The sequence below is a fragment of the Equus caballus genome, chromosome 10 (assembly GCF_041296265.1).
Source record: "Equus caballus isolate H_3958 breed thoroughbred chromosome 10, TB-T2T, whole genome shotgun sequence".
NCBI classification, from domain to species: Eukaryota; Metazoa; Chordata; class Mammalia; order Perissodactyla; family Equidae; genus Equus; species Equus caballus.
Window position 1 is genome coordinate 19,348,789 of NC_091693.1, and position 26,150 is coordinate 19,374,938.

At 53.5% G+C, this 26,150-nt stretch overlaps 3 protein-coding genes and 1 long non-coding RNA gene across 6 annotated transcripts; 3 read left to right on the forward strand and 1 right to left on the reverse strand.

Annotated features, from left to right (window-relative positions):
- Positions 1–1,520: 1,520 nt before the first annotated feature.
- Positions 1,521–24,073, reverse strand: LOC111775237 (uncharacterized). Of its 2 annotated transcripts, XR_011422446.1 has the most exons (6): positions 23,940–24,073; positions 20,108–20,246; positions 15,435–15,666; positions 2,954–3,019; positions 2,684–2,877; positions 1,521–2,177 (listed from the first exon to the last, which is right to left on the reverse strand). It is a non-coding gene; the product is annotated as an uncharacterized lncRNA (long non-coding RNA). The 2 variants fall into 2 exon arrangements; XR_002810746.2 differs by lacking the exons at positions 1,521–2,177; positions 2,684–2,877; positions 2,954–3,019 and having other exon boundaries at positions 15,402–15,666.
- On the forward strand, positions 2,682–10,780 carry DHDH (dihydrodiol dehydrogenase). Its single transcript, XM_001489811.5, has 7 exons — positions 2,682–2,818; positions 3,249–3,360; positions 4,040–4,203; positions 6,517–6,769; positions 8,730–8,854; positions 10,239–10,392; positions 10,633–10,780. Exons 1-7 carry the CDS (start codon positions 2,729–2,731, stop codon positions 10,740–10,742), a joined length of 1,008 nt encoding a protein of 335 aa, XP_001489861.2. The 5' UTR covers positions 2,682–2,728; the 3' UTR covers positions 10,743–10,780.
- On the forward strand, positions 17,512–21,255 carry BAX (BCL2 associated X, apoptosis regulator). 2 transcript variants are annotated; one of them, XM_023650077.2, is made up of 6 exons: positions 17,512–17,636; positions 18,211–18,262; positions 18,354–18,500; positions 18,865–19,000; positions 20,592–20,696; positions 21,003–21,255. In XM_023650077.2, the coding sequence occupies exons 1-6, from the start codon at positions 17,603–17,605 to the stop codon at positions 21,105–21,107; spliced, it is 579 nt and encodes a 192-aa protein (XP_023505845.1). In that variant the 5' UTR covers positions 17,512–17,602; the 3' UTR covers positions 21,108–21,255. The 2 variants fall into 2 exon arrangements, with proteins under 2 accessions (XP_023505845.1, XP_023505844.1); XM_023650076.2 differs by lacking the exon at positions 17,512–17,636 and having other exon boundaries at positions 17,651–18,262.
- Positions 24,074–24,227: 154 nt separating the features above from the next.
- On the forward strand, positions 24,228–25,818 carry FTL (ferritin light chain). The gene is given in 4 exon segments (NM_001114540.2): positions 24,228–24,541; positions 24,708–24,854; positions 25,213–25,338; positions 25,499–25,818. Coding segments are annotated over 4 exon segments (528 nt in total). The 5' UTR covers positions 24,228–24,439; the 3' UTR covers positions 25,652–25,818.
- The last annotated feature ends 332 nt before the right edge of the window (positions 25,819–26,150 follow it).

Below are 26,150 nucleotides of genomic sequence, written 5' to 3' on the forward strand. Positions count from 1 at the left end.
CCCCAAAATGCCACTTCATGTTCTATGCCCTCCGTTCATCCCCTGGCTCTCACTGTAGGTCCCAGAAACTCTGTCACATCCTTAAGCTCTGAGGTCTGCCTCCCACGATGGAAGGTGCCTGACCTGCTGAGCAGAGGATTTGTTCTCCAGACCAGTGGTTTTCCTTATTTAATTATAAGTTAAAGAAAACAGAGTGGACACAGTTCAGCGAGTGGACTCTGGGACCACACTGGTTGGGTTTCAATCCCGGCACGCCCACTTTCTGGCTGTGTGACTTCGAGCAAGTTTCTTGTCCACTCTGTGCCTCAGTTTCCTTATCTGTAAAATGAGGCTGCTTCAGGACCCACTTCAAAGATTTGTTGTGAGGATGACACACAATAATATTCAGAAAGCCTTTAGAACAGGGGCAGGCACCAGTGGCCCAGCATGAGAGCCTTGCTGAATAGACTCAGGCAAATAAAAAGGTCGAGAAAGGTACAGAGAAAATGACAAGACACTCTTGGATGCGATGCCCAGACTGGCCAAGCCTTAATGGATTGCCATGGTTGTTTCAGATCTCTTTTCATCAGGCATAAAATGTGACAGAGTTGAAGCCCCGTGTGGCCCGTCCCCAACCACAGTATCCCCTTTCTGACTTCAGAGGAAACTGCTCTCCTGAACTTGGAGTCTTTCTTTCCCATAAGTGTTTCCAGTTTTTTTCTTTTTTTGTTTTGAGGAAGATTAGCCCTGAGCTAACATCTGCCACCAATCCTCCTCTTTTCGCTGAGGAAGACTGGCCCTGAGCTAACGTCCATGCCCATCTTCCTCCACTTTATATGTGGGATGCCTCCCACAGCATGGCGTGCCAAGAGGTGCCATGTCCTCACCCGGGATCCGAAACGGCGAACCCCAGGCCGCCGAAGCGGAACGTGCGCCCTTAACCACTGCACCACCGGGCCGGCCCCTCCAGTTCTTTTTGAAATAAGAATGTACCTATAAACAATACATTGTACTGTTTGACATGCTTCTGTAGGTCATAGAAAAGGACTGTTTGCCTGTCATGTCACTTAATTTTTTTTCTCCAAAGTTTAAGTTTTTGAGATTCCATGCCAACAAATTGTGAGGTTAGTTCATCTGCTTTCCTTGCTACGTGGCGTCCTGTTGTTAGAATTGGCCGCGGTTTATTCGCCACTGTCTTTCTACCGGTGGCTGCTTCCAATTTCGAGCTATCACACTCAATGCTGCAACAGGTGTTCTTGCACGTCTTCTCGGGCACAGGTTTGAGCTACTCAAGGGTTGATATCTTCTGTCTTGGACAGAAATCGCCAGACCACAAGATACGCTCATTTTCTACTTTACCGGATATTGAAAAATGATTTCTCTGGGCATATGAATGCACCACCAACAATTGTTAATTATAACTCTGTATTCTGAAATCATGTAAGAACTTGCAAAACAGTACAGAGTTCCTTTGGACGCTACACCCAGCTTGCCCCCAGCGATATCGTAGACAACCAGAGCACATTGTGGGAACCCGGAACTGATATTGCTACATTATTTAATCGGGTACAGACCTGAGTCTGTTTTCACCAGCACTTATTCGGATTTACATGCACTTTAAAAATTTTCTAGTGTGCAGCTCTACAAAATTTTTCTTTTTTCTCCCCAAAGCCCCAGTACGTAGCTGTGTATCCTAGTTGTGATGTGGCGTCCTCTGTGCAATCCCTTCACATTTTTATTCAGCAGTTAGTGTGAGCTTGGAACCTGGAAGTCTCTGTGCGAAACTCAGATCTTAATTAAATGTCTACAAGGGAAGAGAAACGGACGAATGTGCTGTAGGTGAAGTTGGCCAGCCCTTTGCCAATGGACTTAGAGAATAATCACTTACTATATTTTAGAGTAGACCCCAGAGCTCAGTTAACCCTCTTAACTCTGTGTAAGTAAATGCTATGGTGACCTCTGTTTTCCATAACAGAAAAGTGAGGTTCAGAGAGGGAAACCCCTTGCGAAAAACAGTACAGCCAAGAAGTGGCATGCAGGGGTTTGGAACACGCCAGCCTGGCCCCAGGGTTCTTCAGAAGGAGGACAGCCTGGTTCCTAAAACCCTGGTCTCTGGGAGCAGCCAATTTGCAGGTCTTCACATCTCGGCTGTGAGATCTCAAACAGATGACCATGGTTCTCCGGGTCGGCTTCTCCCCCTGTAAATGGAGAGCAATAGAACCTAGTTGGCGGGTCTGTGGTCAGAAGTCAGGGATGAGGAAAGGAAGGCGCGGAGCCGGGGGCCTGCGCCACAGCAGGCGCTCTCTAATACTAGTAATTATTATTATCTTTGCTGTTACCATCCTCGATCCCTCTCTGGACAATTCCTAACGGTGCGCCGCGTTCTGACCAAGAGCCCGGGGAAGGAGGAAAGGAGACCCCCGAGGGTTGAAGTTGCCAAGAAAAGAGAGCCCCTCCCCTTATGTCACGTGGTTAGATGACTCCCGAGGCCAAGCATGAAGTGTTTCTGGTCCCACCCCCCGTAAGGCGGGGCCAAAGGGGCGCTCTTCCAATGGTAAGCCAGATTTAAATAACCTCCTTCTTTTTATTGGAGGGACTGGAGGGGTGCGCAGGCCCGTTGGCCAATGAGAAGCGGGGCAGAGGCAATGAGGGCGGGTAAAATGACCACGCCCCCTGGTGGGCGGGGCGTCAGGTGTTTAATTACCGCTGCGCGAAGGTTGCCAAGCCTTGCGACTCTTGAGCTTCGGCGATGGCGCTGTGCTGGGGCATCGTGTCTGCCGGCCTCATCTCCAGCGACTTCACGACTGTGCTACGGACGCTGCCTCGCTCCGAGCACCAGGTCCGCCCTCCCTCCGGAGTCCTGGGGAAGAGCAGGCCGGGGGCCCGGGACTCCTGGGGCTGAGGGAGGAGGGAGTTAGGGTTCTGGACTTCTGAGTCCCCAAGGCAATGAAACCACCTCTAATTCCCTACTCACTCTTTCTCCAAGTCTGTCCTGTAAACACGAGCTCCGTGAGGCTTGGGAGGGTCTTGATCTGAGCTGCTGTCAAGAGGAGTAATTTAGGTATTAGAGGATTTAATAATCGCTTCCCCAGATCTCTCTTTCCCAGGACGCAGATGTCCAGTTTCTCCCTCAGGCCCGCATCCCTTCTCCGTCCTCTTGGAGGATGTAATGTTTCCTCACCCCGGGGCCTCCTCCATCGCCTCCCTCCCATCCACCCGTCTTCCACGCCTGCACCAGCCCCTCATGTCTGACCCTGGCGGCCCTCCAGGTGGTGGCAGTAGCGGCCCGCGACCTGAGCCGGGCGAAGGAGTTTGCGCGGAAACATGACATCCCCAAGGCCTACGGCTCCTACGAGGAGCTGGTCAAGGACCCGAACGTGGGTGAGTGGCAAGGGCCGCGGGGGCCCCCAGGGCGCTGCCTCCTGGCTGCCCCGTAGGAGATGAAAGGCTCCGCAGGGTGGGTCAATCCCTTTGGGCTTCTGGGCGGACCTTGGGCTGGGAGGCGGAGCTATAGGAATGGGTTTGGTCTGGGATTGGCTGTCTAGGATTAAATTGCGTTAAGAGGCCAGGCCTCAGCGGTAAGGGGGCGGGGGGCTGAGGGAGGCTGTTCAGGCGTTAAATATGCCCTGCGGCCGGGTTTCCGTGTTCCCAAGTGGCCTGGATGGAGAGCAGGGACGGTGTAGTTGGACAACAGCCTGGCTCCGGAGTCAGGCTGCCTGAATTGGCATTCTCTCTCTGCTTGCCCCTCTCAGTTTCCTCATTGGTAAAACGGGCAAAATCATAGTATCCACTCCTTGGTGGTGTTGTGGGGATTAAATGATTTAATATGAGGATTTCAGAAGGCTGGAAATAATCTGAAGAAAATAGAGGGATGGGAGAGGATGGTTAGCTCCTTCCTAATGGGACACTAGGGTTTGACCACTGCCTAGGACTTCCTCCCGGGTTGGGGGAATCGGGGTTTCTTGGGTGCTGGGGGCGGGGCCTCTGAATTGTGGGCGGGGCTCCGAAGGTTGCGGTGGGCGGGGCTTCTGATCTCTGGCCCTCCTTCCCCCAACGCTAGAGGTGGTCTACATTGGCGCCCAGCACCCCCAGCACAAGGCTGCGGTGCTGCTAAGCCTGGCAGCGGGCAAGGCCGTCTTGTGCGAGAAGCCCCTGGGCGTGAACACTGCGGAAGTGCACGAAATGGTTGCTGAGGCCCGATCCCGAGGCCTCTTCCTTATGGAGGTGAGAGCAACGAAGCACTGCTTGCCACTACTAAGCATGGTTGTCGGTGGACATTTTTGGAGGAACACCAGGGAAGGGTTTATCAAGAGTTAAGACCACAACAGGTACTGGGGTCGACGCACTTGCGAGGATGTGGTTGGGCTATGCCAAGAACTCCACTGGCACCATCCATCATGGGTGGGAGCCGTTGCTTTTGACCCTTAGCAAACATGGCTGCCTGAGGGGTCCTTTGTCAGCCTTTCAGAAGAAGATGCCAACAGTGAAAGTGGCCAAGAATGGCAGTGGGGCTTGGTTTGGGTGGATTTCCAGGGATACAGGTTGGAAGAACCAAGGAACTCCCTGGACACCCTCAACACCAAGCAGCCTTAGTTTTTGCCCCTATCAAACTTGCCTACTTAGAGGGGTCTTTGACATCTTGCAGATTGCCAGGAATAAAAATGGCCGCCAAACGCCAATGACTAGTGCCAGCAGTTAAGATGGCCCCCCAGAAGCTATTTTCATGTTAAAGAGCATTGTGGTTCTTAAACGCCTTGCTGTAGGTCCGCCAGTAGTAGCAATAGCTGCCATTTACGTCCCCGTGTCCTATCTGGGTATTGTATGCCCAATATTGCCGAGGCTCCCAGTCTACAAAGTTCCATATGCCCAAGAAATACACAGTCAAGATTTAATATGGTTCCTCTGGTTCTTGCGGTGCCTTGTCAGTGCCAAAATTCTGAGTTTATCGCCTCCTCATTTTTACTGGCACCTAAGGTGTGCCAGATCCAACTGTAGGAACCGGGGACTCATAATGTCCAAGACACAGGCTCAGTTTTCAAGGAGCTCAAGGTCTGCCACAGTCATGGAAATGGGTGATCCCAGAGTTGCCCATTCAATGAGGTTTGCCCAAGTCAAGGAGGTTTCCGGCAGGTAGGGGCTGACCTGAGCCTTAAAGGAAAAGTAAATTGCATGGGTAAATAAAGCCAGAAGGGGAAAGCAGAGTTAAGATTTCAAGGGAACAAGAATGGGCAGACTTTGTGTATTTAGTATGAACTTGATCTTAGGTCAAGATTTCTGGCTTTAGAGTCAGAGGCATCTAACTCCCATCCCCCAGTTCCTGGCTCTGTGACCTTGGGCAAGATATTTGACTCAACTGAGCCCCAGTTTTCTCATCTATAAAATGGACATAATGACAGCTACCTGGCAGGGATGTTGCGAGGATTCATTATGCAAAGTATGTAGGTAGTTTCTTGCTCAAAATGCATCCAATTAACAGGAGCTGATATTAGGCAATGAGGAGCCATAGAAGGGGACTGAGTAAGAGTGAGAAAGGGTCAGCTCTCGGAAAAGGAAAGGTCCCACTGGGGCCATATCGGGATGGACTGGAGGGGGCCGACTGGGTATATGAGCTGACTAGGTCTGCTGTAACAAAGTACCACTGCAAACTGAGTGGGTTAAACAAGAGAGATTTACTTCCTCACAATTCTGGAAGCTAGAAGTCTGAGATCAAGGTGTCAGCAGGATTGGTTTCTCCTGAGGCCTCTCTCCTTGGGGTGTAGATGGCGCCTTCTCCTCCCCGTGTCCTCCCATGGTCATCCCTCTGTGCATGTCTGTGTCCTAATTTCTTCTTATAAGGACGCTAGTCCTATTAGATTAGGGCCCACCCTAATGACCTCATTTTAACTTAATTACCTTTTTAAAATCCCCATCTCAGGGGCCGGCCCAGTGGTGCAGCGGTTAAGTGCGCACGTTCTGCTTTGGCGGCCTGGGGTTCACTGGTTCGGATCCCGGGTGCAGACATGGCACCGCTTGGCAAGCCATGCTGTGGTAGGCATCCCACGTATAAAGTAGAGGAAGATGGGCACGGATGTTAGCTCACAGCCAGTCTTCCTCAGCAAAAAAAGGAGGATTGGCGGCGGATGTTAGCTCAGGGCTAATCTTCCTCAAAAAAAAAAAAAAAACCCGTCTCCAAATACACTCACTTTGGGAGGTACTGGGGGGTTAGGACCTCAACATATGAATTTTCTGGGGACACAATTCACATTGGGGGACTGGGGTAATGGTCCAGATGAGGAAGGACAAGGAAGGGCAGAGCTGAGGTCATGGGAATGGAGCGGCGAGGGGAGGGCAGAGAGAGTCAGGGTCAGGGGGCACACAGCTCAGGGACCGTCAGGCTGTGAGAGGAAGAGGGAGGGGTCTTGTTTGGAGACTGGGGAGCAGCGGGTAACCCCTCAAGATTGGGCCCCAGAAGGGAGAAGACCTGGTTGGCTGCTTCTTGGGTTCCGACCCCTCTCCTTCCCTTCCCGCGTCCTGATCTCGCCCCTCCGTGGTCCCCAGGCCATCTGGACCCGCTTCTTTCCTGCCATAGAGGCTCTGAGGGCTGCTCTGGCCCAGGGAACGCTGGGGGACCTTCGAGTGGCCCACGCAGAATTTGGGAAGAACTTAACCCACGTACCGCGGTCCATAGACTGGGCCCAGGCTGGCGGGGCCCTGCTGGACCTTGGCATCTATTGCGTCCAGTTCATCTCCATGGTCTTCGGCGGGCAGAAGCCAGAGAAGATTTCAGCCGTGGGACGGCACTACGAAACAGGTACAGTCTGGCCTGGGCTAGCTGATGCTCAGAGAAGTGACCCTCTCTTCATGGGAGCACCGAGCTAGGAAATGTCTCCCAGCCCTTGACACTCAGATTAGACAGCTGGAGGAACTTCCGGAATGAATCAGAGAGCATCTGAGTTGAGTGTGTGGACAGGCTCTGTATTGGGATTTGCTGTGTGATCTTAGCCAAGGGACTCAACATCTCTGAGTCTTAATTAGTTACAGGTAAAATGTCAATAACAGGGCTGTCATAAGGAGTTAACGAAGTAACTGTTGAGGCAACTGGTAAGCAGTTAACAGAAACGATGATTATTTTTTGAAGTTGTCTCAATTTGTTCTGCATAACAAGCTACCCCAGAACTAAGTGACCTCAAATAATCATCGTTTATTAGCTTGTGATTCTCTGGGTTCGGCAATTTGGGCTGGGCTCAGCGTGGCTGGTTCTTCTGCTGGTCTCACTCAGTCAGCTGGCTGTTCCACTGGGCTGGATGGTCTACAAGGGCCCCACTTATATCCTGGAGGTGTTGGCTATTGTCTGAGGAGCCTTGGTTCTCCTCCAGGGGCCTCTCCAGCTGGCTAGCTCCGGCTCATTCACATTGTGGGCTCAGGGTTCCGGGGGCAGCAACAAGAAGGCAGGCCCCAATGTGCCACACGTTTCAAACCTTGGCTTCTGCCATCTTTGCTCCTGTCCCACGGCCCAAAGCCAGCTCAGATTTCAGAGATGGGCAAACAAACTGTGCCTCTTGATGGAAGCTGCTGCAAAGTCACATTGCAAAGGAGGCACTCATAGATTAATGAGGGGAATTCCTGGGGCCGTCCTTGCCAACGGCACCACAGAAGGGAATGAACAGCCAGGAGAACAATACGTGGGGGGCCATGTCACCCTTCAGAAAACTGTGTCAGTCTAATGTCTGGCCCATTTCTAGGCTCAATGGGAGCTACAACAGATTCCATGTATCAGGCTCTTCCTCTGCATTAGGCTTATTATGGGGAGGGTCTCCCTGAGGCAGATAGAAGACAGCTGTCCCCATTTCACAGATGAGGAAACTGAGGTACAGAGAGGGGCAGTGACTTATCCGGGCTCACACAGCAGACCCAGGCTAAGAACTTGGGCTTATCTGAAACCAAAGAGAACGGGGTCAGTGAGTCCTTCCAGCCATGGCCTGCCTGACGCGTTCTAGAACCAGGCTAGTACTTTACATGCTGTAGTTAATTTTTAACTAATGCTTATTTATAAGCATTATGTACATCATATGTCACATATACATAAGCTCTTACTGGGATCTAAATAGGCTTCTAAATGCTTTATGCATTTTACATCATTTAATGTCATATTTGTACAACCCCAGGAGGCAGGTTCTATGATTATGCCCATTTTAGAGATGAGAAAACTGACTCTCACAAACCTACACGAGAGGTATTTACAGAGGCGGAAACTGACGCTCAGAGAGGTGAAGTCTCTCTTTTTTTTTTTTTAGCATATATTTATTTATTTACTTATTTTGGTAACAGCTTTACTGAGATATGATTCACATACCATACAATTTATTCATTTAAAGTGTACAATTCCATGGCTCTAGTATATTCACAGAGTTGTGCATTTTCACCATAATTAATTTTAGAATATTTTCATTACTCAAAAAAAAAACCACACCCACTTCTCCCATGCCCCCCAGAGCCCTAAGCAACCACTAATCTACTCTCTGGCTCTATGGATTTGGCAAATGTTGGATGCTTCACACAAATGGAATCCTTCAATATGGGTCCCTTTATGTCTGCCTTCTTTCACTTAACGTTAAGTGTTTTCTGGGTTTATCCATGCGTTAGCACGGATCAGTGCTTCATTCTTTTTCAGTTCTCTAATTGTCGTATTAGAGACGAGATCTCTCGCCCCAGGTTCCTGCCCAAGGCAGGATTTGAGGCCAGGCTTGCCCCTGTCTTGTGCTTTCCCCCAGGTGTGGATGACACCGTCACTGTGCTACTCCAGTACCCAGGAGGGGTCCACGCCAGCTTCACGTGCAGCATCACCGTGGAGCTCACCAATACGGCCTTCGTGAGCGGGACCAAGGGCATAGCCCAGGTGAGGCGCCACCGGCCGAGCTGGAACCGGCCCAAGTGCTGGGAAACACGGCCCTTCGCAACAGGAGTGGGCCAGCTGTGGCTGCTGCAGCTGGATACGTGCTGAACCAGCGTCCTCCTACACTGTTGCTAAGGAATCCATCCTCAACAACCAGGCTATGAGACGGGGTTTGGACCTCCTGGCTCCTTCCTAAGGGTGAACCTATCAGTCTGCCGAAAATCCTTAGGGCTGAGGAGAAACCAGTTCTTGTGTGTGTGTGAGGAAGATTGGCCCTGACCTAACATCTGTTGCCAATCTTCCTCCTTTTTTTTTTTTCTCCCAAAAGCCCTCCAGTACATAGTTGTATATCCCAGTTGTAGGTCCGTCTAGTTCTTGTATGTGGGACGCCGCCACAGCACGGCTTGATGAGCGGTGTTAAGTCTGCGACCTGGATTTGAACTGGTGAACCCTGGGCCATTGAAGCAGAGCGTGCAAACTTAACCACTACGCCACTGGGCCGGCCCCCGTGAGAAGCCAGTTCTTATCAACCATGGTCAGAGGGCAGTCTGACCTTTGGAATTGCTTGCAGGACAGGATCTGGGCATTAGCAAAGGGCGGCTTCCTGGGGCCATTTGTTGCTAGAAAGATATCTTGTTCTTAGCGGAAGAATGTGGACCTTGCCCCAGACTCGAATTGCAAAATTTGGACCTTGCCCTGGCTGTATCTCTATATTTCTATTTTGGCCTAGACTTCAGGATAATTTAGACTTCCCAGGGCTCTGGGGTGAAAAAAACAAGTCGCCTAGTGGTTAAGAATAGGTGCTGGGGACCAGCCCCGTGGCCGAGTGGTTAAGTTCTCGCGCTCCGCTGCAGCGGCCCAGGGTTTTGCCGGTTCGGATCCTGGGCCCGGACATGGCACCGCTCGTCAGGCCACGTTGAGGCGGCATCCCACATGCCACAACTAGAAGGACCTGCAACTAAGATATACAACTATGTACTGGGGGTGATTTGAGGAGATAAAGCAGAAAAAAAAAAAAAAAGATTGGCAACAGTTGTTAGCTCAGGTGCCAATCTTTAAAAAAAAAGAAAAAGAAGGTGCTGGATTGTCTAAGTCTCCTCGCAAAGGGGATTCACACAGATGCAAAGATAAGCTGTCTTCACTAGGACTAAGCATCAGCTTAGAGAGGACTTTGCCTCTGGGGAGATGAACAGAGAGGCTTCTAGTGTCACATCCGTGCTGCTAAGAAACAAACCCCCAGCAGCCGGGGATGGGGGTGCAGGGACCTCACTGAGGATAGAGGGCTACTACTCCTAGCCACCAGGTGTGAGAGCGGGGCATCACCAGGCAGGAGCCCCCAGCAGCCCTGTTGGGGAGGGCAGTAGGGCCACCTCTTATCTCCCTCCAGATCCTCCACCCCTGCTGGTGCCCAACAGAGCTGGTGGTAAACGGGGAGCATAAGGAATTCCCACTGCCCCCAGCCCCCGGCAAGGAGTTCAATTTTACAAATGGAGCAGGCATGACTTACGAAGCCAACCATGTCCGGGAGTGCCTGAGAAAGGGTAAGGATGTGGAGGACAGGGTGGCAGGGTGGCAGGGTGGCGGGGCATGCCTGGGAGGGGAGGTGGGCCCCTCCCCACCAGCCACTCAAGCCGCTGATTAGAACTACATCTCCCAGGACTCTCTGGGGCATCCATCTGCCAGAACCTTATATTACTGTGCCTCATGGGATTCTGGGAATTGTAGTTCTGTGGGTCTTTCGGGCATGAGTAGGAGGGGTCCCTAATTGCACTCTCCCCTAGGCCTGACGGAAAGTCCTGTGATTCCCCTGGCGGAAAGTGAGCTCCTGGCTGACATCCTCGAGGAGGTGAGGAAGGCCATTGGAGTCACCTTCCCACAAGACAAACGCTGATGCATGCCGTGAATAAATAAAGACATGGCTTCCACAGAGATCTTGGAGGTGGTGATTTGGTGGGAGCTGCAGAGAGCCCACCACCAAAGGGGTCACGAGAGAATAAACTTGCTGGAAGGATGTGGAGAGGGGAGGAAGGCGGGGTCAGGACCACATTTTTCACAAGCTCCTGGAGCAGACCCTGTGGGCAGATCCACAGTTCGCTTGCCTCAGGCTGTGACCTCGGGCCGGGAACAGTCTGTGGGAAGGAGGTGTCCCAACTGTACCCTCCCCCAGCCTCTCTCTGCTCTTGTCTCCTTATCAGTATGGTACCCACCACCCTCTGGTGGGGATTAAATGGGAACAGGTATATGAACAGCACAGCACACAGTAGGTCCTCAACAAATGTTAGCTGATGGCCCTTCACTCTGAGGTCAGGCCTTTCCTGAACTGGCCTTCAGAACGTCCAGGCCTCCGTGATGGCACAAAGAGTCATTTTGACGGGAAAGAAGGGATGTGCCTTCACCAGAGTTTCAGTGGCCTTACTGGCAGAGCCTGGGTCATATGTCCCAAATTACAAGCAGTTGGAGAGCAGCTATATGTAGGTCCTTGGCCAGCCAATTAGGGTCAACTCTGTGCTCTAGGCAAGGTCTAACTTTCACATTTTCCTGTAGTTGTGAGGATAGGTGAGGTTATGCTGCAGTAACAAATAGCCCCCAGATCTCAGCTTAGCACGACAGGTTTATTTCTCACTCGTGTTAGCTTTTGGCCAAGGGTTCTGGTCTGTATGTGTCTGGGATCCAGGCTTAAAGAGCCACTACAATCTGAAGTCCTGCCCATCGCAGTGACTGAGGAAAGAATGCCCTGGAGGTACCAAAACTTAAATGGTCTGACGCATAACGACATACATAACCTCTGATGAGTTATTGGCCAGAACTAGTCACATGGCCTCAATGAACCAGAGGGAGTCCAGAAAGTTCAATTCTACTAGGTTTTAGAAGATGGAGATGGATATATTGCGTTTATGACACTAGTCACTCTCACTTTGAACAAGTAAGCAATTTGCAGAAATCTCAGAACAGAACCCAATGGGATGTGTGCAGCATCTGAGTTAGGCCTGAAAAGGCAAAGAGGAGGGCCTCCCTTTCAACCTTTCCTGGTACCGGAGTGAGGATGTGGTGTTGGGCATTGGTGTGTCCATCTTACACCATGAGATGGAAGCGTGTGTTGTGGATGGTGGAGCAACAAGCTAGAAGGATAGAAGAAAGACACGATTACGGAGGCCGGCATGCCCCAAGATTTGCAGGGTGAGTTGGAAAACTGGAGACCTGATGTTTCGTTCCAGTCTCGTTCCAGTCCAAGTCGGAAAGCCTGAGTACCAGGAGAGCTGATGGTGTAGTTCTCGTCCAAAAGCTGGCAGCTTGAGACCCAAGAAGATTTGACGTTTCACTTTGAGTCTGAAGGCAGTCAGGCAGAGAGAATTCTTTCTCACTTGGGGGAGGGTCCACCTTTTTGTTCTATTCAGGCCTTAATTGATTAGACAGGCCCACCCACATTAGGAAGGGCAATCTGTCTACCAATTTAAATTTTTTTTTTTTAAGATTTTATTTTTTCCTTTTTCTCCCCAAAGCCCCCCCGGTACACAGTTGTATGCTCTTCATTGTGGGTCGTTCTAATTGTGGCATGTGGGACGCTGCCTCAGCGTGGCTTGATGAGCAGTGGCACGTCCGCGCCCAGGATTCGAACCAATGAAACATTGGGCCACCTGCAGTGGAGCGCGCGAACTTAACCTCTCGGCCACGGGGCCAGCCCCAACCAATTTAAATGTTAATCTCATCCCAAAACACACTCAAAGAATCACCCAGAGGGGCCGGCCCCATGGCCGAGTGGGCACTCCGCTTCAGCGGCCCAGGATTTTGCCAGTTTTTCTTTTTTTTTCCTTTTTCTCCCCAAAGACCTCCAATACATGGTTGTATATTCTTAGTTGTGGGTCCTTCTAGTTGTGGCATGTGGGACACCACTTCAGCGTGGCTCGATGAGCAGTGCCATGTCTGCGCCCAGGACTGGAGCCAACGAAAGACTGGGCCGCCTGCAGCAGAGGCGCAAACTTAACCACTTGGCCACGGGGCCGGCCCCAAATATGTATCTCAATGCACGGAAGCTGAGAGGAGGGCTTTTTTTTTTTTTTTTTGAGGAAGACTAGCCCTGAGCTAACATCTGCTGCCAATCCTCCTCTTTTTGCTGAGGAAGACTGGCCCTGAGCTAATATCCGCGCCAATCTTCCTCTACTTTATACGTGGGATGCCTACCACAGCATGGCTTTTGCCAAGTGGTGCCATGTCCACACCTGGGATCCGAACCAGCGAACCCTGGGCCGCTAAAGTGGAATGTGCACACTTAACTGCTGCACCACTGGGCCAGCCCCAGATTTTGCCAGTTTGGATCCTGGCCATGGACATGGCACCGCTCATCAAGCCATGCTGAGGTGGTGTCCCACATAGCACAACCAGAGGCACTCACAACTAGAATACACAACTATGCTCTAGGGGGCTTTGGGGAGAAGAAGAAGAAGGAAAGAAAAGAATCACCCAGAATAAAGTTTGGCCAAATATCTGGGCACCCTATGGCTCAGTCAAGTTGACACATAAAATTAACCGTCACATAAGTTCACACACTCCACTTCCGCGGCCCAGGGTTTGCCGGTTTGGATCCCAGGCATGGACCTACACACCTGCTCATCAAGCCACGCTGTGGCAGGCGTCCCACATATAAAATAGAGGAAGACTGGCACAGAGGTTAGCTCAGGGCCAATCTTCCTCAAAACAAACAAACAAACAAAAAAAGAGGTGGAGTCCAGCTCCCCTTCCCTTGAAACTGAGTGGGCTCATGACTGATTTGTAGCTGTCACAACGAAGCAGAAGTGATTTTGCACGACTCCGGGGGTTACATCAGGAAAGGCGTGCAATTTCTTCTCTGTTAGCTGAAACCCTCTTGAAACCTTCAGCCATCACATAAATAGCTCAGCTGCCCTGAAGCCACCAAGCTGGGAGGGAGTCCTAACTATCCAACACAAAGAAACCACACAGGAAGCCTTGAGGCTCCGTTAAAATAGATGTTCCCTCTGGTCTCAACTGTTTGAGCCCCTCTGCTGTTCCAGCTCCAGCTGCCGAGTGACCCCAAGCTGCAATGCCCACTAAGCCTTTCCCAGTCCCATCACCCATAGGCTTATGAAAGATGATAAAAGGGTTGTCACTGTTTTAAGCCACTAGGCTCCAGGCTGATTCGTTACGCAGCAATAGCTAACCAGAACAACTGGTACTTTTACAGCAGCAGAGATGGAGTCACTTTTAATATGTCTAGGCAGAAGTGGAGCCCTGAAGTCCTACTTATTGTTCTCCACCCTAGAAACTTTCCTAGGTCAGCCCCCAGGGCCCTCTGCCCTGGAATAACTCAGCCGCTAGAACATCTGTTCTTCCTCTCCGTTGCCGCGCTTCCTCAGCGTGCAAAGTGTTCTTCCTTTCCTGGCTCTCAGTGACTTCTACGTCCTGGTATTCACGTCCTTGTGTAATCTCCTCTCCTCTGACAGTGCAGGACCTAGTGACCTGCTGCTAACTGTGGAAGTGATGAGATATCGCTTCCAAGACTACGTTATAATCAACGAGGACTTCCGTCTTGCTTGCTCTCTTTGATGAAGCCAGCTGCCATGTTGCAAGCTGCCCTATGAAGAGGTCCCATGGCAAAGAAGTGAGGATGGCCTGTAGCCAACAGTCCTCAGCCCAACATCTCTCAAGGAACGGCACCTTCCCAACAACCATGTACGCATGCTTCGAAATGGACCCTTCCCCAGTTGGGCATGTAGATGAGATCAGAACCCCAGCTGACACTTTTTCTTATAGGCTTATGAGAGACACTGAAGCAGAGGACCCAGCTAAGCCACACCCAGGTTCCACCCATAACTTACATCTTGTAATAACTTTAAAATATGTATGAACTGTATTTTTCTTTGTTAGAAGAATCGTAAAATATCATTTTATCTCTTTTCTCTTGGGATATACATCAAAGAGAAGATTCTACTAGATTCCTTGTCTTATAACAACATGTAAGAGATATTTCTTATTACCAGTGGCCCATGGAAGGGCTGTGAGCAGGGGACGGCCAGGGCCAGCTCTGGGTACAGAAAGACCCTCCTAGGGGCCAGCCTAGTGGTGCAGTGGTTAAGTACGTACATTCCACTTCTTGGCAGCCTGGGGTTCACCGGTTCGGATCCCGGGTGCGGACACGGCACTGCTTGGCATGCCATGCTGTGGTAGGCGTCCCACATATAAAGTAGAGGAAGATGGGCACGGATATTAGCTCAGGGCCAGTCTTCCTCAACAAAAAGAGGAGGACTGGCAGTAATTAGCTCAGGGCTAATCCTCCTCCTCAAAAAAAAAAAGACCCTCCTAGGTCCACAGAGGGGATGGACAAGAGGGTCTAGGAGTGGGGCTGAGTAAGAAAGCTCTGTCCAAATGATACAGCTGTCAAGCTGGAGACCCGAGAGCACCCATGAGAACTGTACAACTTTGGCAAGTCCATCCGCCTCTCTGGGCTCAAGTTTCCTCAGCTGTAAACAGGCCGTAATTATCCTAGGTGTATTAGCGATCTATTGCTGTGTAAGAAATTGCCCCCAAACTTAGCAGCTTCAAGCAACAATAAACGTTTATCATCTCACACCATTTCTGAGGGTCGGAAATCCATGCGTGGCTTAGCTGGCGGTTCCGGTTTAGGATCTCTCAGGAGGTTGCAGTCAGGATGCTGGTGGGGACGGCTGGCATCTGAAGGCTTGACTGGGGCTGCAGGATCTGCTTCCAAGGTGGCTCACTCTCACGGCTGGAGGATCCTTGCCGCACGTGTTTCTCTGGAGGATGACTGCTTGAGTGTCCTCGCCACAAGGCAGCTGCTTCCTCTAAGGCGAGTGAGCGAAGAGACAGTTAGGCAGAAGCTGCAGTGACTTTTATGACCTAACCTAGGAAGTGACACTCTGTCATTTCCACAATATCCTCTTGGTCACACTGGTCAGCCCAACTCACCGTGGGAGGGGACTACACAGGGACATGAACACCTGGAGGTGAGAATCACTGGGGACCATCTTGGAGGCAGGCTTCACAGGGTCAGCATCTTTATTATCGTAAGCAATTTGGACTTCAGAATTATCTAAAAGGTTTTCTCCCTTCTACTCAACAGCTGTACTGTTTAGACATCTGTGGCTGCATTCAAAGCCCTTTCTTCCCTTCTCTGTAACTAGGGCAGAGGGCGGGCTAATTCCCTGGGCCGGACTAACAGACACAGATGAAGCCAGCTCCAAAGCTAACAGGAAACACTATTCTCCCAAGGACATGCTTAAAACAGAGAAACTTTGTTCTCTAAAATCATAAAGTGTTGGACATTCTATCAGTAAAAATGAAACATCCCACTCTTGCCTGTAGGATCTAAGTCATTTGATCCAGAGTAGCATCCTGGATTTTCAACCCGGTGCACAGTTTCAGATAAAGGGTTTCTGGACCCGACACTCCACATCTACATTCATCTTGTAGTTTCCGAGGATCCAGGACCCTGGTTCCTCTCCACAGTCCGCACCTGACGTTGCCCCTGCCTCGCTTCCAGCCTAACATTTGGTTGTCACTTAAACTCCATTCTTCCTCCAAATCCTGTAATAACCCTACTTTCTCCTTTGTTTTTCAAGATGCCCCAGGGTTTCTCTGTGGTGTGGCCTTCATCATCGCAATGGGTCAATAAACTTGACTTTGTCAGACTATGTTCCTGGCAGTGTTACACTGATGGACTAGGACATCTATAATCTTCAAGTGCCAGGGCTCCCAGCGACACTCGGGACAGAGCTCCTTTCTCTTATATGTCCAAACCCTTTATCATCTGACCCCAGCCTATTTTTCTGATCTGAGTTCTTTTTTTTTCTTATAAAGATTTTATTTTTCCTTTTTCTCCCCGAAGCCCCCAGGTACATAGTTGTGTAGTTTTAGTTGTGGGTCCTTCTAGTTGTGGCATGCAGGATGCCACCTCAGCATCGCTTGATGAGCGGTGCCATGGCTGCACCCAGGATCCAAACCCTGGAAACTCTGGGCCGCCAAAGCGGAGCACGGGAACTTAACCACTCAGCCACGGGGCGGCCCCTGAGTTCCTTTTTATTATTATCATTTTCTTTTAGGGTAGATATAATAATTTCCATACTGTAAAGTGCACGTCTTATGCATACAGCTGAGTGACTTTTTACGTGTTTCTACCCAAGTCATCACCACCCAGATCAAGATATGGCACAGTTCAGCCACCCCAGGAACCTCCTTTGGGGACCCTCCTGGTGCATACCTTGCCAATCTATCACGGTAGATTAGTTTTGCCACCTTTTCAACTTCAGATTCCTTTTACTTTCACTCACACATACCTATTCATAGGCTTTAGTCATCGGAAATGCCCTGCCCCAGTGAATGCCATTTGGGGCCTATAGTGTTCCTCTTTGATGGGCACTGGCTGTTCCTTCCGCCCTGGGAGGGCTCAGATCCCACCCGAAACTTCTGACAACGTTGCACGAATGAATGAATGAAGGAAGGAAGGAAAGTCACAGCGGCGACGGAATGGGCGCCCCGGCGGGAGGGCGCCACGACCGGTTCCTGCCGGGAAGCACCGATCGGACAGTCACGTGACAGGGGCCGCGCCCCCCCGGCAGGTGCGGCAGGTGAGGTCACGTGACCGGGCGGCCGTGCGGGGCGCGGCCATTTTGCGGGGCGGTCACGTGAGAGACGCACGTTCCGCGGGGCGCTCACGTGACTGGGGGCGTGCTGCGGCCGCCCGGGCGGACCCGGCGAGAGGCGGCGGCGGGAGCGGCGGTGATGGACGGGTCCGGGGAGCAACCCAGAGGCGGGGGTGAGGCGGGAGGCAGACGGGCGGGAGGAGGGCGAGCCCCCTCGCCGCCGGCCCCCCGATCCGTCCCGCCGGCCCGGGGCCGCGCGATCTCCAAGCACTCCCGGGCAGAAACTCCCGGATCCGGCGCTGCCAGCCAGCAGCCCCCTCCCTCCCCGGGGGTCCCCGGCTCTTTGGCCTCCGCGCCCCGATCCCTTCCTGCCTGGCGAGCTCGGACCCCCGAGAAGCTGCAGACCCCACAATCAAAGCCCCCGGGCAGGCCCGGGCTTGTCGCCGGCACCACTTCCTGGTGGGAGGGGCGGGTCCTCCCCTCTGCCCCCTCAGGCCAGGGGTCTGGATGCTTAAAGTGTTCCCTCAGCCTCCTCCCCCGGAAGAATGTAGGTTACAAGCCCAGGCTTCCTGCCCTTCCTCCATCAGGGACTCAGTTGTCTGAGCCCCCCAGGCACTTGGTCCAGGGGGACCCGGAAATGCAGGGCCCCCTAGCGTTGTCCTCCCTCAGGGATCATGAGCCACCTCAGTTCCCTGGTTCCCCTAGGACCCAAGAGTCCAGGCACCTCTTCCCTCCTTTCTCCTCTAGGGCCCACCAGCTCTGAGCAGATCATGAAGACAGGGGCCCTTTTGCTTCAGGGGTGAGTCTGAGGCCTGATTATCGCGGAGCGGATTGGAGGAGCGATGCCCCATTCTGATTCTGCACCCTCCCCCGCTCCATTCCCACTCCAGTTTCATCCAGGATCGCGCGGGGCGGATGGGGGGAGACACACCCGAGCTGGGCCTGGAGGAGGTGCCCCAGGATGCGTCCACCAAGAAGCTGAGCGAGTGTCTCAAGCGCATCGGAGATGAGCTGGACAGTAACATGGAGCTGCAGAGGTGTGGCCCCTGGGACCCAGGAGTCCCAGCTCCCGACCCCTCTTCCCCTCGGAGCCTGAAGTCCAGGCTCACAGCCCCCTTTACCCTCAGACCCAGGGGTCCAGGGCCCCGCTGCTCAGTTCAGCACTCTGGACTCCCAGCCCTCCCTCCCCACCCCCCTAGGATCTTGAAACCCTCCTTCATGGAGCCATCTTCCCCACTTTCCTACATGTCCCCCTGTCCCTTTTGCCCCGTGCTGGCCTCTTGCTTTTCGCTTCAGCCTGGCTTGGGCCTTAGTTTCCTTATGTTTGGTAGAGGGTGGATGCCAGGGTGTCCACACTGCCTGGCCCTCCCTCCCCAGCACTGGCTTTCCTCTTTCCTGCAGGATGATTGCGGCCGTGGACACGGACTCCCCCCGCGAGGTCTTTTTCCGAGTGGCAGCTGAGATGTTTTCCGACGGCAACTTCAACTGGGGCCGGGTTGTTGCCCTTTTCTACTTTGCCAGCAAATTGGTGCTCAAGGTGGGCGGCTGCAGGGCGACGAGCCCAGGGAGGCGTCCCTCCGGCCTCTGAGAACCTGGGGGTCGTGAGGTCCACCCCTGTGGCAGCCCAGGAACCAGAGGGAATGGAGAGAGATGGTTATGGGCCGATTGCTCCTTCCTTCATTTATTCATTCAACAAACATTTATGGAGCCTACTATGTGCCTGATCTATACTCAGCACCCAGGATGCAGCACTGAACAAAGCAGGCTAGGTTCCTGCTCTCCTGGCGCTCATGTCGTGTGATAAGTGCTGAGAGAAGTAAACTAGGGTGATGTGATTGTGTGTGGTGGTCAGGAAAGACTTCTAAGAGGAGGTGACCTTAAAGCCAAAGTTGGAATGACAAGAAAGATGCAGTCATATATGAGGATCGGGGGAAAGGCATCTGGTAGAGGGCACAGCAAGTGCAAAGGCCCTGAGGTAGGACCAAGCCTGGTGTGTTGAGGGCAGTGAGGGAGCCCGTGTGGTTAGAACAGAGCGAGGAGGGGGAAGGGGTGGGAGATGAGGGCAGATGGCAAGGGGTTTCTTGGGTCACTGTAAAGACTTTAGCTTTACTCTGAGTCAGACGGGAGTGACTGGCTGGTGTGAAACAGGAGAGTGACTTAGAAATTTAAAACATTATGCTAGCAGGTAGAGCACAAAATTAATTGTAGAGTCTAGATTGCTGGTATGTGGCTGTTGACTGTGGAATTCTTTTAACTTTTCTCTGAAAATTCTCATGATAAAATATTGGGGGACGGGAAGCCCAACAAATTGTTCTGGGCATTGTAGGTAGAAAAAGGGATTATGGGGCACAGGGCAAAGGCTGGGCAGCTGGTGAGGGGGCACCTGTAAGAGTCCTGGCGAACGATGGCTGACCTGGACTCAGGTGGTAGCTGTGGAGGTGGGGAAGGAGGTTTCTTGATGTGTTTGGCAAAACCGAGCTAATGAGGCTTGAATGTTGTGCGTCAGGGGACAGGAGTCAGGGTGATGGTGGGGCTGCATATGGAGCTGGGGACAACAGGGGAGAAGCAGCCCAATAAAAGGGTGGGAAGGGCAAGTTCAGGGAGCTAGAGAGAGGTCATGGGTAAGGGAGGTGTCAGGTCTTACCTGGTCTGGAGTCAGAAAAGCCCTCTCTGGGGAAGTGACATTAGACCTGAGCTCTGCAGAATGAATGAAAATTCGCTTAGCTGAGGCCTGTTTAGGCAGAAGACTCGGCATGTGCAAAGGTCCTGAGGCAGGGAAGAGTCTGGTGGGAATGAAGACATGGAAGAAGGTCAATGAGGCACAGCAAAGAAGTGGAAAATTGGAATGTGATCGAGTCAGAGCCTTCACACAGGGCCTCATGGGCTGAGCTCTGCCTTTTGGTCTTTATCCCCAGGGGTACTGGGGAGCCATGGAAGGTTTGTGAGCAGGGCAGCTGAAAGCGATGAGATCCAGTTTACAGTTTACAAAGCTCATTCTGATTAAGTGGAAAAGAGACTGCAGGGGGGGCAAGAGGGGAGGCAGAGAGTGGAGAAAGGAGGCTTGGGGCCACTGTCCCCAGACAAGGAAGACAAGGCTGAGTCCCTAAGTCCCACCCCACTCCCCGCAGGCCCTGTGCACCAAGGTGCCCGAGCTGATCAGGACCATCATGGGCTGGACACTGGACTTCCTTCGAGAGCGGCTGCTGGGCTGGATCCAGGACCAGGGTGGTTGGGTGAGGCCTCTGGGACCCCTGAGCCCACCACCGAGCTGCCCCCTCCCTATTTCTAGATCATCAGATGTCACCTATAAAGCATTTCCTCACATGTCTGATCCATCCCCCCCCCACCGTTCATTGGGCACCCACTGACCTCTCTGTGACCTCTGACCTCCCGCTGACCCTTGACCTAACTAGTGCCTTCTGGCCTCCTTGGTGCCTCCCCTTCCTCTGGAGTCCCTCAAGTCTTCTTTAGTACCTGGTCACGCCCTCTGACCCCTCTCCCTTGCTGATCCCTGAAGTGACTGCTGTCCCTGTCCCCAGGACGGCCTCCTCTCCGACTTTGGGTCACCCACGTGGCAGACAGTGACCATCTTCGTGGCCGGAGTGCTCACCGCCTCGCTCACCATCTGGAAGAAGATGGGCTGAGGCCACCAGCTGCCTTGGACTGTGACTCTTCTGCATAAATTATGGCGTTTTGCTGGGAGGGGCGGGGATGGGGGCAATTTTCTTACTTTTGTAATTATGGGGGGGTGGGGGGGTGGCCTCGGGGGGCAATAAACCTCCTTGGGCCACACTTCAGCGTCTGAGTCACTGGCGCACTCCCTGACTGTCGCAGGGGACCCAGCTTCACGTGCTGACACAGCTTTTTCTGAGGGTGCCCAGCGCCCTCTGTGGGTGCTCACCCTTCCCAGGGCCCCGGAAGCAACTCAGGTCACATGTGGCAGCTCTGGGGCGTTGTGCTGGAGGCAGCACTGGGCCAGGCCTGAGCCCAGGGGTGTGGGGGGAGAAGAGGGCAGCAGGGTGCCGAGCAGGCCTCCTGGGCCTGGGGAACTAGGGCCTGGAAGCTTCCACCAGATGGGACCACAGGAAGTTGCACTTTACTAAAGTGGAGAAGCGCAGAGCCAAGGGGAGGGGAACTTGGGAGGTGCTGGGGAGGGCGCTGGGGCCCCGTGGGGAAGTTACTGGAGGTCCGAAGGCTGAGGGGGCTGGGACCAGAGGGTCCAAGGGAGAGGATGAGGCCCAAGACTGCTGTGGGGGAGAAGGGGGGCAGGGAGCTGGGGTCTGGCCCAGGAACTGGGTGGGGCCCCCCAGGAGAGGAGCCGGCCCCAGGAAGATGTTGAGCTCAGAAAGGGGCCTGGCAGATTTAGAGACAAGCAACCAGAATGAGATCACTCAGAGTCAGTCTGTTGTCCCCTCTCCCTGGGTCCCTGTCCCCTTCTCCCTGGGTCTCTGTTCCCCTCTTCTCTCTGGATCCCTGTCCCCCTGTTTGGAGTCTCTTTCCCTCTCTCTCTGGGTCCCTGTCTCCCTCTCCTCCGTGGGTCTCTATCCCCCTCTCCTCTCTGGGTTCCTGTCCCCCTCTCTTTGCGTCCCTGTCCCCGTTTGGAGTCTCTTTCCCCCCCTCTCTGGGTCCCTGTCCCCCTCTTCTCTCTGGATCCCTGTCCCCCTGTTCGAAGTCTCTTTTCCTCTCTCTCTGGGTCCCTGTCCCTCTCTCTCTGGGCCCCTGTCCCCCTCTCTCTGAGTCTCTGTCCCCCTCTTCTTTCTGGGTCTGTCTTCCCCCATGTCCCGCGATCTCCCCCAAACCCCATCTCTGTCCATCCTTCAGATCATCTTTGTCGCACCCGTTCCTCATTGCTCTCCCTCCCCCTGTGAGCACTTTCCAAGTCACCTCTCCACCTGTGGGACGTGCCTGAGGCTAAAGGTCTTCAGGATGGAGTGAGAGATTTGGTGAAAGAGTAACCCACAGAGCCTGGTGACCATGTACCTGGGGCAATCGCCCCTCCCCCAGAGACACCAAGTCCGGGGAGAGATGTCAAACAGCTAAGATAGCAGTGAGGGGAGGGGACAAGATGGCCACAGGCAGGAGCCCAGAGAAAAGACCAAGGGAACTAAAAAGACAGAAAGACGCGGGGACAAAGCACTGAAGACGGCACCTTGGGGGAGGGGAACAGACTTGGCTCTGAGCCCGGTCTAGCGCCCGGGGGCCCAGCCAGAGAGCAGGCAGCCCCCCCAGAGATGAGGTCAGCGTGTGCCCACTCCGCCCCCGGGTCCCAGCCCCTTCCTGCAGCTGAGTTCAGCATGACTCAGCACGGCTGCTCGCCTGGCCATGGACACCCCTTGAGGACCCCGGACAACCGCCTGGCCCAGCATCCCCTTGGTCAGCAGGGACCCCGCCTGGGCAGCTAGGAGTGGCTCCTCTGCCAAGCAGGCCCTGACCTCCCCCCAACGCCAGCGGCTTCAGCTTCGCTGCCCCAGCCCGCTGGTGGCCTCCATGAGGGCACTCCATAAGGCCAAGTTTCTGTCTTTATGTCTGTCTCCCCCTCAACTACGGGGAGCTCCCAGAGAGCGGGGATGTGGTTTGAGCAGCTCTGGCCTCCGGCCACCAGCCTGGACCTGGCACACTTTAAAAACGCCCATCGGTCGAAGACAGACACCCTGTCCACAAGTCCCCAGACCCTCCTTGTTTCCCCAGGACCCAGGCTGTTCTGGGTGTCCTTGAAGGGCAGGTGTCACGCAGGACAGGGACAGCTTCAGAGAGAGTGCTTCAAAGCCAAATAGAGTTCCCAGAGTCTCCAGCTGCCTTCGAAAGAGTCCTCAGGAAACGCAGCCTCAGCGACACCCCAAAGCGCCAGTGTCATTGTACGCCTCCCCTTTTCTGCTCCCAGAAAAACAGTGCACCCCTGAAATAGCCCCAAGGCATTCCAAGTGGCTCAGACAGTATTTGAAGGGCTCCAAAGGGCTCTCCAAGACCGCTTACTTAAAAAAGCCCCTACTAGGCTTCCAGAAGCATGTGTTTCCCACTCCCCGGGGCTGAACCGCAAGGCTTTCCAACAACTATCCTTTTAATCCAGCAGATCACCACAAAGGCTTAAAAACCTCTCCTGGGAAGGCTCCAGGAAAACACAGACTTCCACTGCGAACTCCAAGGCTCCAGAAACGCCCCCACTTGTGAGCGAACCGCAGGGCTCCAGGGCCCCCCTCCCACCCATCTCCCAGAGAGATCCCCAAGGTTCCAGAACTATCATCTCATCGCCTTCCAAACTTTCCAATGATCCGGCGACCCCTTAGCTCCCAGAGCAAACCTCAGTCATCTGGAGGACTCTGCACCTCTGAGCAACCCGAGGGCTCCAGAACAGTCCATACTCTCGGAACACAACCCCAGAATCCAACCTACTTTCCTGAGACACCCCCAGGACCCCAGCATCATCATTTTCCCAGTGTCCCCAGGGGTTCTAGGGTCCCCACTAGTCTTCCACCTACCAGAGAGACCCCCAGAATCCCGTGACTTCCCAGAATCAGCCCCAGGACCTTGGCCTCCCGCGCAACTCCCCACCCCCCAATTCCTCATTTCACAACAACCTCGCGCTACAGTCGCGTGACTTCCCCATCCCCAGGCTGGGGGTCCGGGACTTCTATCGGCTCGCGATTGGTCGCGCGCGGCCCCAGGCCCCGCCTCCCGCCACCGCTGATTGGCCGATCGCACTCCTTGAACGCCCCACCCCCCAGGGCCCGCGCGCTATAAAAGAAGCCGCCTTCGCCACGCTCCCTTGCAGTGCGCTAGGCGTCCCACGGCTCTGTGTCTTGCTTCAACAGTGTTTGGACGGAACAGACCCCTGGGACTCCTCTTTTTCCAGCCTCCGACCACCCTCCAACCTCTTTTCCAGTCTCAGCCTTCGGACCAACTTCTCAACCATCCTCTACCTCCGGCGGGATCCACTAATACCGTTCTTTTGAGCTCAGCTCCTTACTGCCGATCAACCATGAGCTCCCAGATTCGTCAGAATTATTCTACTGAAGTGGAGGCCGCCGTCAACCGCCTGGTCAACCTGTACCTGCGGGCCTCCTACACCTACCTCTCTCTGGTGAGGATCCCCAGGACGCCCCCGGCCCAAGTTTCCCCCAGCTGCGTACCTCTGGCCTTCTGCGCACGCGCTGGCTTTCTTTGTCCCGTCGGGTAGTCGGAAGGCGGAGTCCGCACGCCTGGCCTCGCCTCCCGCTAACCGTTGTTCCCGCCATCTCTTCCCGCAGGGCTTCTATTTCGACCGCGACGATGTGGCTCTGGAGGGCGTATGCCACTTCTTCCGCGAGTTGGCGGAGGAGAAGCGCGAGGGTGCCGAGCGTCTCTTGAAGATGCAAAACCAGCGCGGCGGCCGCGCCCTCTTCCAGGACTTGCAGGTAAACAGGGTGCGGGCAACGGACTGCATCTCCCGGCAGTCCCTGCGCGCGAGGCTTGTTGACCGTTTGTTTAGGCACCGCGTGGGCTTCTGGGAGATTGAGTCTGGTCATGTGCGGGCTGTCTATTATGATTGGGAATGGAGGCGCACCCAGTTCCCCCAGGACGTGGCGGTGTAGACTGCGGCGTCGTCTCCTGGGGGTTGCTGTTGTAGGAGACCGGGGAGGTGGGGGGTGGGGGTTTGGATAGGAACCCTTAGACGGTTTTTTGCGCTAGGCTCTTTACCCCCGCAACTGCTGGGAAATGTCGTTTTAGTCCTTTGCTGGGTAAGTGGCTAGTTCTGAGCTGTTTTCTGTATAGAAGCCGTCCCAGGATGAGTGGGGTACAACCCTGGATGCCATGAAAGCCGCCATTGTCCTGGAGAAGAGCCTGAACCAGGCCCTTTTGGATCTGCATGCCCTGGGTTCTGCCCAGGCAGACCCCCATGTAAGTACTCTGTTCATCTGTGTCTACTTACCTTGAGCTACCCAGACATGAAGCTTACGTTCTAAGCATTGGCCTCGTGATTGGACAGCTATCCTTCTGAGCCTCGTCACCCATCTGTCATACTATTGTAAGTGGCAACATTTTCTCTTTTATCTTTCAGCTCTGTGACTTCTTGGAGAGCCACTTCCTAGACGAGGAGGTGAAACTCATCAAGAAGATGGGCGACCATCTGACCAACATCCAGAGGCTCGTTGGCTCCCAAGCTGGGCTGGGCGAGTATCTCTTTGAAAGGCTCACCCTCAAGCACGACTAGGAGCCTCCGGAGTCCAGCGGCCTTTGAGGGGGCCCCTTTGGTATCCCCCTGGCGTCAGAGCTTCTGCCTGAGCCTCTCCCTGCAGCCACTAGAGATAGCTTTTTAACTAGCCTGGAGCCTTCTGCCCAAGCCTGGACCAAATGGAAACAATAAAGCTTTTTCCAGCAGCTGGTGGTTGTGTGTGTCTGTGTGGTGTGGGAAATGGGGTGGGATCTGTTTTCACAAGGCTTCTAGCTGGACTGGGCTGGCAAGCCGGGGGAGTTGGCTCCACCTGTCTTGCCTATTCCTAAGGCTTGTCCTCACCTGTGGGGTGTGTTGCAGTAACGGGTTCTCTGGTTCGCCAGGCTGTTAACAGTCCCTCCTAGATAGGAGAGCCCAGATTCCAGGGAAGTCTAAAGACCTGGGGTTGGTCACTGGAAGCAGACACTGTTAAAGAGATACCAAACAGTAACAAGAAACGAGTCTGTGCCAGGCCCTGCCAACCTCTGGCGGTTAAGTA

Excerpts from the sequence above, each read along its gene's own strand:
- DHDH (XM_001489811.5), top strand. The coding sequence starts at position 2,729 with ATGGCGCTGTGCTGGGGCATCGTGTCTGCCGGCCTCATCTCCAGCGAC. Across the intron at positions 2,819-3,248 it reads TGCCTCGCTCCGAGCACCAG|GTGGTGGCAGTAGCGGCCCG; the intron begins GTCCGCCCTCCC and ends GCGGCCCTCCAG. Across the intron at positions 10,393-10,632 it reads CCGGGAGTGCCTGAGAAAGG|GCCTGACGGAAAGTCCTGTG; the intron begins GTAAGGATGTGG and ends ACTCTCCCCTAG.
- BAX (XM_023650076.2), top strand. The coding sequence starts at position 18,138 with ATGAGCCACCTCAGTTCCCTGGTTCCCCTAGGACCCAAGAGTCCAGGC. Across the intron at positions 18,263-18,353 it reads GGGGCCCTTTTGCTTCAGGG|TTTCATCCAGGATCGCGCGG; the intron begins GTGAGTCTGAGG and ends TTCCCACTCCAG. Across the intron at positions 20,697-21,002 it reads TCCAGGACCAGGGTGGTTGG|GACGGCCTCCTCTCCGACTT; the intron begins GTGAGGCCTCTG and ends CCCTGTCCCCAG.